We start from the raw sequence: 18,267 nt of genomic DNA, 5'->3' as shown, positions 1-18,267 counted from the left end.
CAACTGGAAATGACACCCAGCTTCGTGTCACTAAGCTGCCCCGTACATTTCTTCCTCTTTTACAACATTCTCTATTCTCTCTTCCCCCCAGATGACACAGCCGGGGTCACTAATGTGTTTCTGCTTGTCTCAAGTGAGCAAGAGAAGAAGGGAGGGGGTTGATGTTTGCATATTCGACAGCCTGCGTCCAGGATATATGCCTTCCCTGGACGAAGGCCATGAGCAATACACATATACACATACAGTGCACCCTGAGGAGAAACTTAATGCAGCTTCCACCAGGGAGGGCCAGACCACTTTATGAATATTGATCGAGTCTGGCTGGCTGAGCGCTGGGTCAGCTGTAGGGCTGCAGTATTCAGTCATCCAAACTGTCTGAATGTGTTTAACACATCTCATGACAAAGACAGTGTGAAGCAGCAGTCTCCCCCCCCTGTGCTGGTGGCTCTGCACTGCTGCCAACCAGACACTTAGCTCAAGTGTTGTTGGTACCCACTGGCAGAGATTTGGCAAAAGCCTGAGTGAACATGCCTGCAGGTAGCTTGTGTTGGCTTGTCGAAGGCATACATTAGGAAGAATCTTGGACCAGCCAGTAACATCCTCCTATTTTTTTTATTCCCCAGAGCAAGCTCCATAGTAATGCAAGCCAGTGATGTCACCAATCACTCTCCTGTCTTCACCCATATCCAGTTTCTGTATGCTGCGCTTGGCAAGATCTCTTCACATGAGGAAAACAACAGGAGGCACGCATACAAATGCAAACTCATGCCTCGGTCTCTCTCCCCCACACACTCTGACACACTGCCCTACAATTTGACATAGGGCTCCTGTCAGACATGCAGTGTAGATATTACACACACTTCGGAGTTCAAGCCAAGTAATGGAATTTAACGATAGCAGTTTGTTACGCCTTCTGACTTAAAATCAAAGAAAGCACACAGTATATCCAACAAACGCTGTTTACCTTTAGCTGAAGCCATAATATTTATTCTTTGCTCATATCTGATTCACGATTTCTGATTCATACTTTCTAGACCGTAACCTTGAGATTTCCGTGAGATTGGGATTTTCCTTTTTTAAGCATCTGGCCACAGAACAAGCAAGCCCCCTTGCCTGAAGTTGCTATGCTCTTTTTGTTTCTAAACTGGTGGTGTTATTGATCTTGGCCTACTGCTTTAAACCCAATTCCGTTCAGCTGGTCCAGTGGACAGCGCTGCGCCGTCATTTGGTCAGACCCTGAGGTTTTCACTGAGCCATGAATGGATCTCTGTTGTTCTCATAGGTTTTGGACCGTTCCATCACAATCTGTTTGGAGGCGACACCCCTTGTCCCACTCCCTCAATCTGAGCTGCTTTTGATAAAGTCCTCCTCTGATACTGTCATGTTGTTTCTAAGTCTCCCCTAACAGACACGGACCATTGAGGCCAGGACACACACACGCACACACACGTGCAAACAAACTGGAACATTGATACAGACATTTGAACACAATGGTACATGTCATGCACATACCGTACCGTTCATCATTCTGGCAGCTGTTCAGACAGAAGGGGTTTTGGCCATTTTATGTTGAGTAGAAATTTGACACGCATGCACATGTGGCCTGTGTGTACTCCTCCTATGCCACTCCTTTTGCCATTAGTCAGGCTTTACAAGAGCCACTATGTACTACAGCAGGGTTCTGAATGAATTACTTTACAGAAATGTCCACAAGAAAACATGATGTGTTTTAAGGGCTGCTGATACCCTGGAAACCATTTGTCTCCTCCTTAACTTAACTGTTGGCAACTGGAAATGTGACCTTTGCCCTCTGGGGCTCAGAGATTTATTCCTCTGTAATTCCTTTATTATTATGCCACTCGTTCATTATGTGCTCATATATGAAGAAGCATTTATCCTGGGTGAGTGATGTGTCAGTCATGTGCACTGCATCTCTTCACCAGAAGTGTGTGTGTGTAAAAAGCAGATTGGTTGCCGTGGCACCCAAGTGGAAACACAACACATGTCAGCTGGTGCAGGCAGTGTGTGTGACAGAGGGGCCTCAGAGATATACGCTGGACGTGCGGCATGATGCTCTTCTGCTGTTGGGTAATATAGGTTAAATAAACTCTCCGGGACAAGAGTTGGCTCGCTGTGACATCGCTCAACTGTTGGAGGAGATATTTCTGGCACCAGAGCTGGAGTTTCAAGGTGTCGCTGTTGATTTTTTCCCCCGCTGGATTTGATTCTGTCATCCTGAAATAAAGCACTGTGGTACAAGGGAGGGAATGTTCAAGGCGAAATTTAAAAGTGGGTCTATTGAAGAGAGAGGGAGAGATCATGGGAGAATGTAACACGGTTTTTAATGTGCTCTCTTTGCCCCATTTCAACCAGATGTTTAACAGCGAGTTAGGTTTTTTTTGCCACCCGCATCTTATCCCGTCTTTCAACACACCTTACATATTAGCGCACATGCCTGTTATCAGGGAAGGATGCCCATTGTGTGTCCAGATGAGTAATGGTCTGATGGCGAGAGTAGAAACGTGTCATGGTAAAAGAATGTAGACTTTAGACCTCTCCTGTAGGTGGTATTTCTTTCTTCTCCGAACAACATGGAGACTGTGCATACGTGTCTTAAGTGATTTGCTGCAGTGCTATCCTGCCACACACTACATGTTGGGTTGTAGGATGTACCATGTGGTAGGTTGTTTGAGGTTATGGTTAATGATACGGTATGTGTTCCCTTTTCTTGCAGCTGAGATATCAACATGGCTTGACCACCCCAGACCTGCAGCAGACATTACCCAACCTGAAGAACTTTCTGGAGCACGGTCTGCTGGTCCGATGGTAAGCCACTTTGAGCCTCAAATATTTCTTCCAAGGTCACTAAAGCCGGGAGATGTGATAAATGTGACATGTCTGGTTTTACAGTGGATTTGCTTCCATCCAACACAAGGATCAATCACTCTTTGGAATAATCAGAATAGTTTCAGTTTTTTCACCAATTGACCATTTTTAGATTTTTTTATTTTATCATATCCACATTACCTTCATTAAAACAGAAGCTATTCCTTCTGTGGTCTAATCACCCACCACATGAACAGACAACATATAATAACCTCACATCATAACACCAACCCACGACATTCAAAATCAGACAAGAGACAAAATAATAAAATCTAAAATCTTTATCCACTTTAATACATCATAATTTATTTATTCCTAATACTTTGTATTATTAATCTGAATCTGCAAAGTAAGCTATAAAATAAATAGTGAAGTAAAATAGGCCTACTTAAATTGCAGGAGAAGAAGTATAAAGTTAAATACTCAAAATTAAAATAACTCAAACTGAATCTGACTGCGCGGACCTCAACTGTATAATAATAATTTTGGTTCATTATAAAACTGGCAGGCCTACCTTGATTGTAGGTAATTATTGGGAAACATTGGATTAGTCCTGGGAATGAGAGTTGTGCGATTTTTCCTTTTTGTATCAAGCAGCAAAAAAGTTGTAGCATGACGTGTTTGAGTTAATTTGCCTGCCTGGACATGGCACACCCTGCAATCTGAAAATTGAGCATGCGCACATCACAATGTCGATGCTGAAACGATATATAGTGCGGCACTAATTTGAAAGCACTTTCAGACCAGTCCTGTTTGGAATCTTTCCTCAGATACTGTTAGTATCTTGAGAAAAGACTCTACATCTTGAAGCTTTTTTTTCTCGTAAACTGAGACATGAAAGCATATCATAAATCTCACATTTATCTTCCTTGCCTATCAGTCACATCCTTAAAAACGTTGCAGTCAGATTCTTGGAAGAATGGTTTTCCTGGGCTGTTTATCATCAGTCCTCATGGCATTCTGTGTCAGCAGTAACTCCTGGTAGCTTGACAGAGGATTCTGTCCCCAGTCAGTAAAGGTGTTGGGAGATGAATTTAACTCCATTCAAGTTTACACAAGCTGTTGGAAACTCCTGTATCTTAAACTGTGATTAACTCACTCCAGACACACTATAAATAGACTTGAAGAAAACCACTAGCATAGAAACATTTCAGCTACAAACACACATTTTGTCATAAATGTATATTGTTGAATCATCAGCATAAATAGAACCTTTTGCGCTGTCCCGGACTAATGGAAAACAATTTGTAAAAATACTAAACGGTCCTTGACAGGTTCATTGTGGTATCCCAAAACTGGTAGAGTTTACACTTGAAAATCTATTTATTTGCTCTATATATTACTCAACAGGAATTGTAAAATGTACTCAGACCATCCACTGCAATCTCTTTAAGATTGTTCATATACAGTACATGTCTAGCAGATGTGGGTTTTCAAAGTAAGAACTGTTCTGACAACAGAAGTTTGGTCTAACATCGTATTGTTGTATTAATAATCAATGCTATTGGGGTGGTAATGGCGCAGTGGATATGATACAAGCCTTTGGTGTGGGAGATCTGGGTTCAATTCCCACTACGATACATCAACCAATGTGTCTTTGAGCAAAACACTTAACCCATAGTTGCTCCAGAGGTGTGCAACCTCTGATCTATATAGCAATTGTAAGTCGCTTTGGATAAAAGCATCAGCTAAATGACATGTCATATAATATACTTCACCTTTGTAATGATGTAGCACCTCTGCACATCATCAGTACCTTCATATTTAAAAAGGAAAAAAACAAAAAACAGTTCTTGATGAGATTTGCAGCAGCCACTTTGTCCCGATGATGTGGAATTAGGGTTGGGTATCGTATGGGTTTTTTCCGATACTGGTGCTAAAATGATAATTTTAAAATGGTGCCGGTGCCTGAACCAAAATACATATAATATATTTATAATGTATATAATATAAAATCTAAAAAAACGGAGTACAAAACGACAGTTGGCGACATTAAAGAACGGCTTGTTTATTGCTAAGGCCATATGGTCAAAATTAAATGATTGATTAATAATGTAATAACAATAACTTATAACAATGACTTATTTCACCAGTAAATTGCTGGTAAACGACAAAAACAAGCACCAGATGGAAAAAGGGTATTTTACAATAACTTTGAATGCACCACAAGGCTGGTGAATTTCAAGTAAACGCACCGTCTGTGTTGTTTTTTCCGACAACGGCAGCTGCAGTCAGACTGTTACGTCCCGGTGTTGGAATCCTCTACAGGGAAATACAGTCACACTTTACACCACTTAATGTAAGCTGTCAGCATTTTAACCATTGTGTTTAATCCAGATACTAGCTAACGGTAACGTAGCGTCCCGTGCAGCGATGCTTCTGGAAAAAGAGAAAAAAAAAGTCAGGCATCGGAATGAGGCACTGAAATTTCCGTTCTTATTCGGTCTCGTTAGTACCGTTTACGTCGGAATCGGTGCTCTATTGGCACCGCCTTTCGGTACCCAACCCTATGTGGAATGCTTAGATCTCTGCCTCTCTCTGTCTACAGGCTAATGGCCTGTAAGTAACCCTTCACTAAATCCTGAGAGTTGGTCTGTGTTGGACTTGAGCTCCACTGCCCTATAAAAGAGAAAGCTGTCTTTGATCTCCACTCCTCTCCCAGGGTCAGCAAAGGGGAAAATGTGTATTACACACATTAATTGAATAATCTTTTGTTTTGAAAGGAAAGAAGCCATGAAAAGCCCAAGCTCTCAAATCAGCCCTCCACCGCCCCCCCTCCTTAATGGGAAATGGAAGGGCCCAAAGATAGATGAGATGAAAGCATGGGCCCGCTAAGCCTGAAGGGGTGTGTGTGTGTGTGTGTGTGTGTGTGTGTGTGTGTGTGTGTGTGTGTGTGTGTGTGTGTGTGTGTGTGTGTGTGTGTGTGTGTGTGTGTGTGTGTGTGTGTGTGTGTGTGTGTGTGTGTGTGTGTGTGTGTGCACACGTGCATATGCATGACAGTTTTTAAAGTGGAAGTGTAACAGTTCGACAGTGGCTTGCCACAGCCACACACCTTGTGCGACAACGAGCCCATAGGGACAGGAACAAAAGCTGCCCAGTACCAACTCAGAAGTCATCAGCTGAAAATTAGGAAACTGCCTTTCTCATTAGCTCTAGCAGCACTTAGCTTCACAAACATACATTGAAATCAGTCATACAATACAGAGCTCTGCTACTAAGGTGATAGATTTAGCAACACCTTAAAGGAGCTGTACTCGACATTCAGAGCAATAATATAGCAGCAAACAAAAATTTGCCTTGTAAAGATAAGGTAATGGCATCCTGAGCCGAAAATGAAGTCCCACTCCCTCTGTGTGTGTTGTAATCCGAGCTTCTCTGTTCCTTCATTTTGATAGTCGGTCCAGCCACATGTGCACGTGAAAAAAATGCAGGTATTTCACGTATTGGAGAACGGTCTGTGAGAGCCATTTGGAGTCAATCCCAGCCCGCTGTTTTCTTTTTCTCTCAGTATTTTGAGTACAGCCCATTTAAAGGAATAGTTTAACATTCAGTTAGAATGCGTATTTGCTCTGTTGCTGAGAGTTAGATTAGAAGATAACTCTCATTTCTGTATCGTAATTATGGAGTCGCCAGCAGCCGATTAGCTTTTGTTACCAGAAAGACTGGAAGCAGGGGAAACCGTTTGCCTGGCTCTGTCCGAAAGGTAACATCCGCCCACCAAAGCGCAATACACCCATAAAACCAAAACATGTTGTTTATTTACTTTATACATTTAGGTTCTTGTACTTTTTACCCAAACAAGATACATTATACCAGTCATCTTGTAAATCTCATATCAAATAAATATTTTCTTTTCTTTTACTTACTTTTGACTATAGTATCTTGCTACTCCTCAATACAGGACACTATAGCACATTTGTTATATTAGTGTCTTTGCGTTTGTTTATTCATCAATTTTTCCACAGAATTATCAATGTGCCCCTATATTGAAAAGCCACACTCAGACAAGCATGCCATATTGTACTGTAGCTCCATGAGGATGCATTGAATTAAATCTAAGTTGGGATCAATTAGCATAACGGTATAATAAAATAAATGAGCATGATTGGAAAATAATGACAATCTTGATGAGAAAAAAAGGTAATAATGATGATATACATACGTATATATATATATATATATATATATATATATATATATATATATATATATATATATATATATAAGCAGTTACATTCAGATACAATTTTGGGCACTGGGACCCTGCTCATGAAATATGGATGTATGAAAAAGCTGCATGGCAGCTGCAGATAATTAGCTTATAGACTGTGAGAGAGAGAGAGACTAATGTGCTTCCTCCATCCTTCCTTGCCACCTCTTTCTTCCCTCCACGCATCCAAACAAGGATGATGTGATGAAGGATATGACCAAGGGCACTGTTTCCAGAACACATTTGGAAACAGTTCCTCCCTCCATATAGAACTAATTCAGCATGCATCCAGTCTGCAGGGAGAGCCTTTCCCCAAGCGCCAAGACCGACACTACAGTAGCATTGCGGGTTCATCTTGGACATTTTATACAGACCGGATGGAAAAGCTGAGTGCACGTAGGAATAAAAAGGGTACAAAATATGTTCAGTGGGCTATATGATGCTGGTCTGGTGATCTGCTGATCATATCTTTATACATTTCCAAACAGTACTGTCTCAGAAACACATCATAACATGTCATGATATATACAGCCCAGCTCTGGTGAAAAATGGGCAGTATCAGGGTTTTTTTTGTTTTTAAATCTTGCTGAAGGATAAGAAACAGGGGAAATTGTGAATCTATAACCCAGAGGCAGACAGAGACAGTACCAGAAACAAATTCTTTGTAAACTCTACAGTCTGCTGAGATCAAAGCAAACTCATTTAACATGCTGCCATTTGCCGCTGCACATCCGCTGAGGGCCTGGCAGAGGTTCACAGGGCCCTAATCCTGCTCCGGTGCCTGGAAGCAGGGCTACATACACGGGGGAGGCAGGGTGTGGTAGAGCTCCTGGCCTGGCAGATTCAGCACTGTCGCTGGAGGATGTGAACCTCCTCAAAGACCCCATAGTGTGTGACCGGTAAGCAAAACCACGGTAGTCCCCCTGTGTTACATGATGTACACAAAGGGATGCTATCATACAGCTGCAGTCTAGTCAGTTAAAGATGAAAGGATATCATCTACAATTTATATACCTAAAATAAGCATTTGCAAGGTACATTAAGCCTGACAGGATCCCTATGGATTTACAATACTTATCATAGGCGATGATCATTTGGAAGGATAAGTCAAGGATATTTTCTTTTTCCTTGTTCATGTGATATGAACCACTTCCTCCTTTACCATTGGGGATATTGATGTCATTTCAATTTCATTTATCTTCCTCTTTAAACCATTTTTCTAACCAACCACGTTTTAAGTTTCATTTTTTAAAGGAAGTTACTATAATGTGATAGCTTTTTATTTTTGAAATTAAGCTTTTAAATCCTCTACAATAAAAAGAAACTGTCATAGATGTTATTAGAACTTACACTGAAGATTAAGTACATTTTTACCCTCTACAAAAAGTGAGTAGAATACTGCTTTTTTTTTTTTTTACAGATTTTGTTTGCTCAGCAAAATAATCTTAATTTAAGACTGGTAGCAGAATAGGAAGTCACTGCGTGAAAAAAGATACGTTGTCGTTTTTACACTTTGGTTTTTGGTGCATAGAACACAGACCTATGATGTGTTCTGGTCGGGACATTTTGTTACCGTTGGACAGAGCCAGGCTAGCTGTTTCCCTTCTTTTCCTTTCTAGGCTAAGCTAAGATAACTGTGCCAGGCTATAGCTTCATATTTATTGTACATGCATATATATTTAATTGGTTTATTTAACAGTGCACATTAATAAACATAGTTGTACAAGTGCCAAAGTTATCCAAAAGGCTATTTTTCATCTGTAGTCCCTGGACAGATGTTACAAAGCCGTCCTAAAAAAGGAAATAAGATTGAAATTTACAAAAGGGACATTATTGTTATAAACCATGCATTTACAAACAATAGTATTTCCTTTGTAATAGATGTAATACCATTGAGCAGTATGCGGTGTCGATATTGTCAGCTTGTTGATCGTGTTGCACGGTGAAAGGCCAGACAGTCAATAAGTCCTGCACTGTTAAGACAAAAAGAAAACGTAGCTTCCACCACAGTGCATATCAAATTCTTAGTAATGTTTGCTCTTGTGGTTTCACAGGGATTCCCTTAAACCACATCAAACAGCCACATCTTATCTGCCATTGTTGGTTTTGGCCCAAAATCGTGGCTTCCTAGCAGGATTTGGATATGAACAGGGGCATGTTATGAAGCCTGTCGGGGGATCGGACATTGGAAATGTCTGGCTTACTAAATTCCTGAGTTGGCCTGAAATATACCAGGTTTGACATCAGCAGCGGAAAGGAAGAGAGCGGACATTTGCAGTGTGCTGTGAAGTTGTTGTCAGGGTAGTGCAGCAGATTGGGGTACAGGAGTGTTTTAACCACAATGTTTTTCGTAAACTTAACTAGTCGTTTTGGTGTCTAAACTTAAAGAGGCGCTATGCAATATTGCTTTTTGCTCGCAGGTTTCTCTATAGAGCTCCCGCTACAGCTTCAGAATAGATATTTGGCAGCTCCTATGTTTACTCGTGTCTTTCTTTATTCCTCCGACAATGCTTTCCTAGCTTTGTGCTTCTTTTTAGCCGGCTGGCCGGCCAAAAGTTGCAAGGGTGGTTTTTCCGCTCACAGGCGCTGGGGGGGAGCGAGACGACCACCATTCAACTTGAAAAAAGTCCTAGAACCATTCCAATGACTCCGAAGCTGTTCAGTTAAGGTAAATTAAGCTAAAAAAAACCCTGCATAGTTCCCCTTTAACTGTCATTGCTGCATGACCCTCACTTTTTCTGGCTATACTCCCCTACCACGGCCCCTGGTAGCCAGCGTCCCGGAGCTTTGTAGCGGCTAAACTCAACCAGCAACTGCCACTCAGATTTTATCGTTCAATCACACTATAGACCAGGGGTCTTCAACGTTTTTTGAGCCAAGGACCCTTAACTAGGGTTGGGTATCGTTTGGTTTTTTTTCGATTCCGGTGCTAAATCGATACTTTTAAAACGGTGCCGGTGCCTAAACGGTGCCTGAACCGGTACTTTTCAATAAAGTTAAAAAAAAAAAAAAAAAAGAAGAAAAAAAATAAGGGTAGTAAACAACAGTCAGTGACTTGTTTATTGCTAAGGCCATGGTCAAAATTAAAGATTTAATAATAACGTAATAACTATAACAATAACAACTTATTTCACTAGTAAATTGCTGTTGAACCCCAGATGGGAAAAGGGTATTTTACAATTACTGTGAATGCACCAGGAGGCTACCTGTTTTAAGTGAATCTGTGTTGTTTAATTCCGACAATGGCAGCTGCAAGTGAACGCACTGTCTGTGTTGTTTAATTCCGACAACGGCAGCTGCAAGTGAACGCACCATATAAACATACTGTATATCTATGAATTGCGACAACGGCAGCTGCTGCGCTGCAGAGCAGACTGTTACATCCCGCTGTAGAAGTCCTCCACATTGAAATACAGTCACACTTTACACTGTTTAACGTTAGCTGTCAGCATTTTAACCGTGATACATCCAGCTGCTAGCTAAAGGTAGGCTAACGTTACATGCTGTCAGGTGTAGTGTAAAGTCAGGCACCGAAATGAGGCACCGAAACTTTCGTTCTTATTCGGTCTCGTTACTACCGTTTACGTCGGCACCGGTTCCCTATTGGCACCGAGTTTCGGTACCCAACCCTACCCTTAACTGAAAGAAAGACGGAGCAGGGACCCCTTGCTACATATATTGTATAAAATGAAGTTGGATATTAAAATGGGCCTACAATAACCTGTGGGGCAGCCTAAAACCTTTATACATATATTTTTACATAGAATACTAAGATATTAAAATAGCCTGTTCATTTTTAACATGATTTTATAGATCATGTTTTAATGTTAAACATACATGTAGCACTGTGAATCCTTATACTGTAACTGGGGATGGCCTTAGTGACATCCTTACCTATAGGCCAGTAACGCTATCATCAGTGGGGATTCATATTTGATATGTTGGATTAATTTTAGGACTTTTTCATTTTTGAAAAAAACTTAAAAAACATAACAATAATTTGGAGGCCCCCCTACGGGTCACGGACCCCCTGTGTAAGATCCCCGCTATAGACTGTTTACGTTACAGCGCTTCACTTCTATTTTGGTATATAATGGTCTATTGGTGAAGTAGCATTGATCACTTTGAGGGGGGTGATACATTTTGTCCTCAACGTGGATAAAAATAATTCAGCACAGGCAGGGCTATCCAACAGTTGTCCAATAATGTTGTTCAGTCTTAAACAAAGTGGTGGACTGAGAGACAAACAGACATTGCCATCAGTAGAATTTTATTCCACCCCTTTTAAAAAAAAAAAAAAAAAAAAAAAAAAAAGCACTTTCAGGACTACTTGTAAGAATGATTTATGCAAGGCAAAGGACATTTCAATATGGGAACAGAGTAAATGTTTAATAAAGATATGAAAAATCGCACGCTGTGCACCAAGAATGTCAACAAGAGACAGTTAGCTCATGCAATGTAAGTATTTGGCCTGTATGAGTTACAGCTTTTCCAAACAACTTTAGGAAGTGTGTTGCAGCAGTTCTGTCTTCCCGGCAACCTTAATCTGCACACATGCTTACAGTGGCCGTACATGTGTAGCCTAATTTCCCACATTAAAAAACATGTCATTGATATAATAGTTAAAATGTTTCAAGAAAAAAATGTTATGACTGCCCAGAGGTTTGCTTGGCTGCAGTCCTCACCGACACACCCAGTCTTCTCTGTTACTCATAGACTGCTGCACAATTTGACACAAATAATAGCATAAATGTAGGCCAAACAGAGAAACTGAGTGGAACAAAATAACACGGTCCACATACAAAATTCCTCATTATACAAAAGACTTTAATGCCAGTGTCAATACGTTTGCTAGTGGTATAGATGGCCAGCTAAAATTGGACCAAATGGGTTATATTAGAGAGCCAGCTGGAGGGAGGAATGGAAGAAAATGGCTGATAATAATTAAAATCAAAGCCATCTAATCAGCCATTGCCGTAAGGACATCAGTCAGTCAAGTCAAAAAACATAGTCACTTATTAGCTTCTTATAAATGATGCATGGAAACTTGAACTTTTCGCTTAGTACCAGTTGTCTCCAGTTTCCAAACCTGTATTGTGTTTCAAAGAGTCTGAATCACATTTTCCACTTACATAAATGATAACAGACTTCTCATGACATCTGTCTTTCTTCCTTTCTACCGAATCAGGTTTTGAAATTTTGGACTGGCTACCAAAGAGCCCATGATGGTTTCATTTGGAAAGTCACAGATAAGTGTATGAGATGGCACATCATTCATTCATGTATTCATTCATTCATTAATTCATTCATTCTTTTTCATTTGTGTCTCTCCATAAATTAAGTGTTGAAGAGCACATTGTTTCCATTTTGGCCGAAATGCTTTGCTGCAGTATTAACCATATGTTCGTTGGAGGGGCAAGCTAAAGCCAGTCATATTAAATGATGTGTTTTGATGGACATGGGCTGCCAAGTAAAGCACAGTCCATCTCCTGTTCTGCCCACTTAATAGGAACACCCTCACAGGTTCAGGTCATTACCCTATTTTCTTAACCCTGATCTTGGTTGACCATCCAACTTGTATGCCTCCGAAATGTTATCCATCCAGTATTTACAGGTTGTTACCATAAGCGGTTACATACTGTACCTTCAGACCACGGATGGTTTTCATTTACTGTATCCCGGGCGCTTTGAAGTTTGACAAGTTTCTCTCATAAAACTAGACAGGCTTCTTCACTCTTCTCAGCAGAGCGTCCTGCCTGTGAACCCTGTCGGGACCACCTCGGCAGGGTGCTGGCATGGGTCAAGGTCAGGCCCCTTTTTACACGTGTTTGGTGGCGGAACTGTCCATCAGACTACGAGCTAGTACGCAAAATAAATGCATACGTCAAGTGCCACTGATAAAGACAACTTGCCTGGTAAGTGCAAAGCGACAGGAGAAAATTTACAAGGACATCTATTATGGCTGCATGTCCAACTGAAAAAGCAGAGATTTGTCCTCAACTCGTTAACCAACACGTGAATCTCTAGAAAGCTGAGAGGCCCTGCTTCACCTTTGACCCCAACAGTACACTCCTTGGCTCCTGACATAGCGGACTGGCCACGTTAAGCAGAGAGCTAAGCAGTCCGGTGATTTAGGCCTTGGCTATCACAAGCCGGCAGTAAGGCCCTCATTTAAGTAGATTTATGGCTTCAGTACTGGGGCCAGGCGAGGTGTCCCCAGATCCCGAGTCTGTTATCTGTTATAGAAGTAAATGTCTGGCATACTTGGGTGGACGCCTGCAGCGCACTTCCAGGCATCAGAACGTGAGTGTAGTCTCACAGGATGCACAAATGTTTTCTGAATGTTGTAAGTTGGAGTGATTTACAAAGAGCTGCAGCTGTCTTTTCTCCTGGACCGGGGGAAAGGAGTTGAGTGCTTAAGGTGGAGGGGTGCGAATGAGATCAATGAAGAACCAAGTCCAACTAGAGCCTGGGTGTCTCATTCGACCCTTCAGAACGTCCCAGTCTCATGTGTTGGCTGGAGAGATTGTTGCTTAGTGTATTAAATCAAATACAGTTTTAGGCTGCGTTCAGACTAGATTAGGCGCTGTGGTGAAAACGCCAGTCCTCTCATTCATTTGAATATGGGTAGTCCATTTAGGCCATGGCGGTGGAGCATGCAGGGGGCCTGTGGCAAAAAGTAACATCTTTTGGAGAAACACAACCTGACGTTACTCTGCAATGGCCATCCATGTAACTGGCGATCAGACCTGACACAACACAACTGAAACACACAGTGTGGAAACACAAACGGGCAACACACATACACACACACACACACACCATCGCACAACCCTGCGGCTAATTACCACAACGCCTGATCCTATGTGAATGTCGTTTTGAGTTTTATCTTGTTTTTATCTTCTTAATTTAATACCGTGCTTAGAAGTTGATTGTCATTGCTTTTATTTATGTCCTTGCTTACCTAGTGTCTTTCTCTTTGTTCCTCACAGTGACAGACACCAGGTCTCAAGCTCCATCCCAGTGCCGACCAAGTCTCAGCTTGGTGTGTCTGCTGCCTCAGAGATAGGCTACCCCTGCCAAACCAGCTCCCCAGAACGAGGCCTGAGAAAAAGGGCGAGCTCGGAAGCCGATAAGTACAAGCCAACTCCTTCAACCAGCTATATCGCAGCTGTGGGTGAAGAGCAGCCCCCGGTTGGCCTGGCACCGCCCTCGCCTTCACCCAAACACCTATCCTCCTCCCTTGATGCCGGCATGGCTTCACTTAACCTGGCCAAGACTACGGAGTCCAACAAGGAGGGAGAGCAGAAGGAAGAGAAGAAGGAGGTCAAGGAGACAGCTGATGAGGTGGAGAGACGCAGAAGCATCGACAGAGACTCTGAAGTAGAAAAAGAAGAAGAGACTGAGGCGCAGCCGCCCACTGGCACCGTTTCGCCCAACCCTTTTACAGTGCAGGACACTGGTGAGGAAACTGTTCCAACTAGTCAGCACACAAGAGCCATGAACGGCTCTTTGGTACCAGGACAGGCGCCTGTTAGCCTGGTCCCAGAGCTGCGTTGCTCTGTGGAGCAGGCTGAGGAGATCATGGGCACAGAGGCCACAGGTTTAGGCTTGGGGTTGGGGATAGGGTTGGGGTTAGGGCTAGCAGATGAGGCCCAGATGGAAGACTACCGCTGCATCCCTGTGGACCACGCAGTAGCTGTGGAGTGTGATGAACAGGTGCTGGGAGAGCTGGACGTCGCCGGCTTTGAGGAGTTCTCCAGACGCATCTATGCACTAAATGAGAACATGTCCAGCTTCCGCAGACCGCGCAAGAACTCCGATAAGTGAGGCAGAGGACCTAAGGAGAGAGGGAGGCACGAAAAAACTTGCACAGGGGGTTTGGACAAATACAAGGCAGGGACATGAGGACAAGGGTGGGGTCCCTACTCCCTTATCGCAGCATCAAAAATCATCTGAGCTATTCTGGAATAACGACCAATTTGCACTTGTGAACATTTCCATAGCAATCTTTTAAATGGAGTACAGTTAAAAGTGCAAGTATCGGGACAGTAAGCTTTACTTTTATTTTTGGTGCCATCATTAATGTATTTTTTAACAATGGATGGAGCAATGAGTCATCATTCAGACCTTTTTTATTCCCAAAATAATTTGGCCTCAGCGTTCACAATCGCCCTCATGAAGTAGTGTCAGTTATTGTAGTCTGTCGGTCCATGACAGGGGACCATTAATGTAAAATGACAACCTATGTGTACAGCATCGCTCGTACTCTGTTTTCAAACTCGTACTGCATTAACAGCCCTTAACTCTTCAAAGCAACCGTCTCAAATCTGCATTTAAGATTCACATCCACACTCAGAGTGCAGCCTCAGTACATCGGTGTGTAAAGATCTTTCAATGCAGCAGCTTTTTTGTGACATTTTATCAATTACAGCATCATTAACAAACTAGTAAAATAGTCGCACACATCGAGAAGTTTTATCAACATGAATCCTCTTCACTAAGGACGCTGTCCCAGTACTTGCACCTTTTTGAGTGTACAAATAAATGTTTAGACACTTCCCGAGCCTTCATTCAGGGTGCATGACAGTTGGTGTGTGCAGGAGAGAGGACGTGATGTGTATGCGTGCGTCGGGGATTCACATTGGCATGCAACCACAGTCACAGTTAGGTTTCAAGTAACCCCACCAATGACCTTTTGGAGGCGGCGTGGTTTTGCCACCGCAAAGTGAGGTGGGAGCCGGAGGCAGTAGCCCAATCAGAGACTCCCTAACTGTGACACACGGCATCAAGCCACCCGTCATTCTACGCACCGAGTCAAGGTTCTCGTTCAGGTCTTTAGATGAGGATCAGGTGACAGGTTTGAGTGTACAGCACATGGCAGGGATACAGTGCAAATTCTTTTTCTGTCCATCTCCATGTCCTCTGTTTTTCCCGTTTTAATTTTTTTTGAATTTTAATAAACCCCATCATTATTAACATAAATGTTAATGTTACGGCCGCTGACTCTCATATTCAGTAGACCAACAAATTTAATTTTGTTTCCGTGTTCTGTTGGAATGTCTCACTCAGGCTCTACTTTAAGTGTTAATAGCAAATGTCTCAATCCCATTGTCTGTGATTTTGTCCCGTGTCTCCATGTTCTGAATGCTTCTTGCACTGGTATTCAATTATTGCGTTATTTATGTCTCAACGATTGTGTGTGCTTTGGTTTGAAGGAAATCAATATTTAGTTTTATCTTCCCCACTCACCTGGGATGTTGCTCATTAATAATGTCAAATGTTAAACTGATATAACCAGTGTCTGGGTCCTGACGTGACGAACAGCTGCTTTGCATCGCCCGCCAGTAAAAAGATGGACTCTCCACCAGCAGCCCACTTTGTGTTTCAGATCCAGTACCGTGGTTGCTGACTGTTTAGAAGTATTGTATTTAAAACTAAAAGATGAACCATGTTAAATCATTTCCATAACATGCTATACAGTTCAGTAAGTGACCATGTACAGATACTTTTGTATGGAGGGTTTCTTTTGTTATTAAAGACTTGCAGTCCAATGGCATGGATGTATGTAGTAGTGGTGTGCAATACTGCAAAATTTGGTATCGATCTGATACCAAGTAAACACAGGTGCCAGTATCGCAGATGCCGTGCTCTGCCAACATTTGTATCGGTGTGCTCAAGTTTGACAGCAATTAAATTACAATATATGGAACATGTAGGATATGATGGTTTCAAGATGCATGATGAAAATGGACAACATTCCAATATCCCCTGGAAACCGTTAAACAAGTCGAGCTAGCAGCTGTGTGAGGCGGTGCTGTGAGCTAAATGCTAACGTCGGCATGCTAAAATGCTCACAATTACAATGCTAATGCAAATAAGTTATGTTTACAATTTTAACCATCTTAGTTTAGCGTGCTAGCATGCTAACTTTTGCTATTTAGCACTAATGACAGCTGAGGTTCATGGGAATAGTTATAATAAATTAGCAGGTTGCAGGTCATTAAAGCAAAGTACCGGACAAATACAATTTTTGACCTGATGATGGCGTAGAGGAAACGTCGGAGGATCCCAAAAGTTATTACAACTCTATTGATAAATCATTTGGTTAATGAATAGTGAGACAATGGTCATAACATGTACATCAGAATGACCTAAAGTCCATGAAATTGTCCTCAGATGTATTTATTTTACTCAAAAGCCTAAAGATATCCAGTTTTATATCCTAGAAGACCAGAAGCAGACAATTGAAAAATAATTTATTAAAAAGTTTGAGACTTCTTTTTTATGTCAATGGACTATATTAATTTCTCTACTGTTCTGTTTCAGCTCTACTCCATTAACCAATAAACCAATGGACCTTTTCAAGGCGGACTTGTTGACTTGTTAAAGCAGGAACGGCGCGAGTGTAGCTAATGACATTAATGATTGCTCTGTTCCATGAAGGTGTCGCAGTAAGCACATTACACAGGCCCTGGACCCAGCACAGCTGAATGGAAAGAAGACGTTATGAATGTTTGTTTAATAATTCCTCATTAATAGCACCTGTGCCTGTTAAATCCAAATGGCCTCTAACAGTGTACGGTGTCCTGCGTTGGTTGGACCAAGGTTCTCTTAACTGCAGTGCATGCTTCTTTGCCATAACTGATATGTTTATGTATGTATGTATTTCATCCGAGTCATGGAAAGGGCAGGATTCCAGGTGCATCCTCCTTGGGACTGCCTGAAGCACATTAATCTGGCAGGTACAGCTCTTAATCTTTAACATGTTTACATGTGTGTATCTGGCCCATCTGAAATATTTTACAGCTCAGTTTAATTTTGTCAGATTGAACCATTTGTGCTTCTTTATTTAGGTTTTAGAGACCTGCTGCACTCCTGCTTATTATTGTTGGGAACAGAGACAAAGCTCTTCTGTCTATAATTAATCATTTTTACTATAGCCAGTATCTAAGATGAGTAACTGTAGTGTTTTTTTTGTATTGTGGCCAGTTCTATCATATTTGTTTTATTAATTTGACTAGATGAAACTTTAATGATCCTTATAGAGCTCAACAGCGTGGTTCCGGAAGTAAAAATCCCATTAATTTTCTCCATAAGGATTGATTATTAGCCATAATGTCTAATCCATCCGAGGCAGACTGACCTGACGAGCTACAAGGCTGTAAAAC

The 18,267-nt window shown here is 41.8% G+C and overlaps 1 protein-coding gene across 1 annotated transcript in view; it reads left to right on the top strand.

The window, feature by feature from the left end:
* uvrag (UV radiation resistance associated gene) overlaps nt 1-16,655 on the top strand; it is a 111,174-nt gene extending 94,519 nt beyond the window's left edge. Inside the window, exons 14-15 of the mRNA XM_028596170.1 lie at nt 2,735-2,826; nt 14,089-16,655. Coding sequence (XP_028451971.1) covers nt 2,735-2,826; nt 14,089-14,926 — 930 coding nt within the window. The 3' untranslated portion in view covers nt 14,927-16,655. The remainder of the gene's footprint in view (nt 1-2,734; nt 2,827-14,088) is intronic.
* Nucleotides 16,656-18,267: the final 1,612 nt, after the last annotated feature.

This window comes from Perca flavescens, chromosome 13, assembly GCF_004354835.1.
Source record: "Perca flavescens isolate YP-PL-M2 chromosome 13, PFLA_1.0, whole genome shotgun sequence".
Taxonomy (NCBI): Eukaryota; Metazoa; Chordata; class Actinopteri; order Perciformes; family Percidae; genus Perca; species Perca flavescens.
This window is presented reverse-complemented; position numbering and strand designations above follow the sequence as displayed.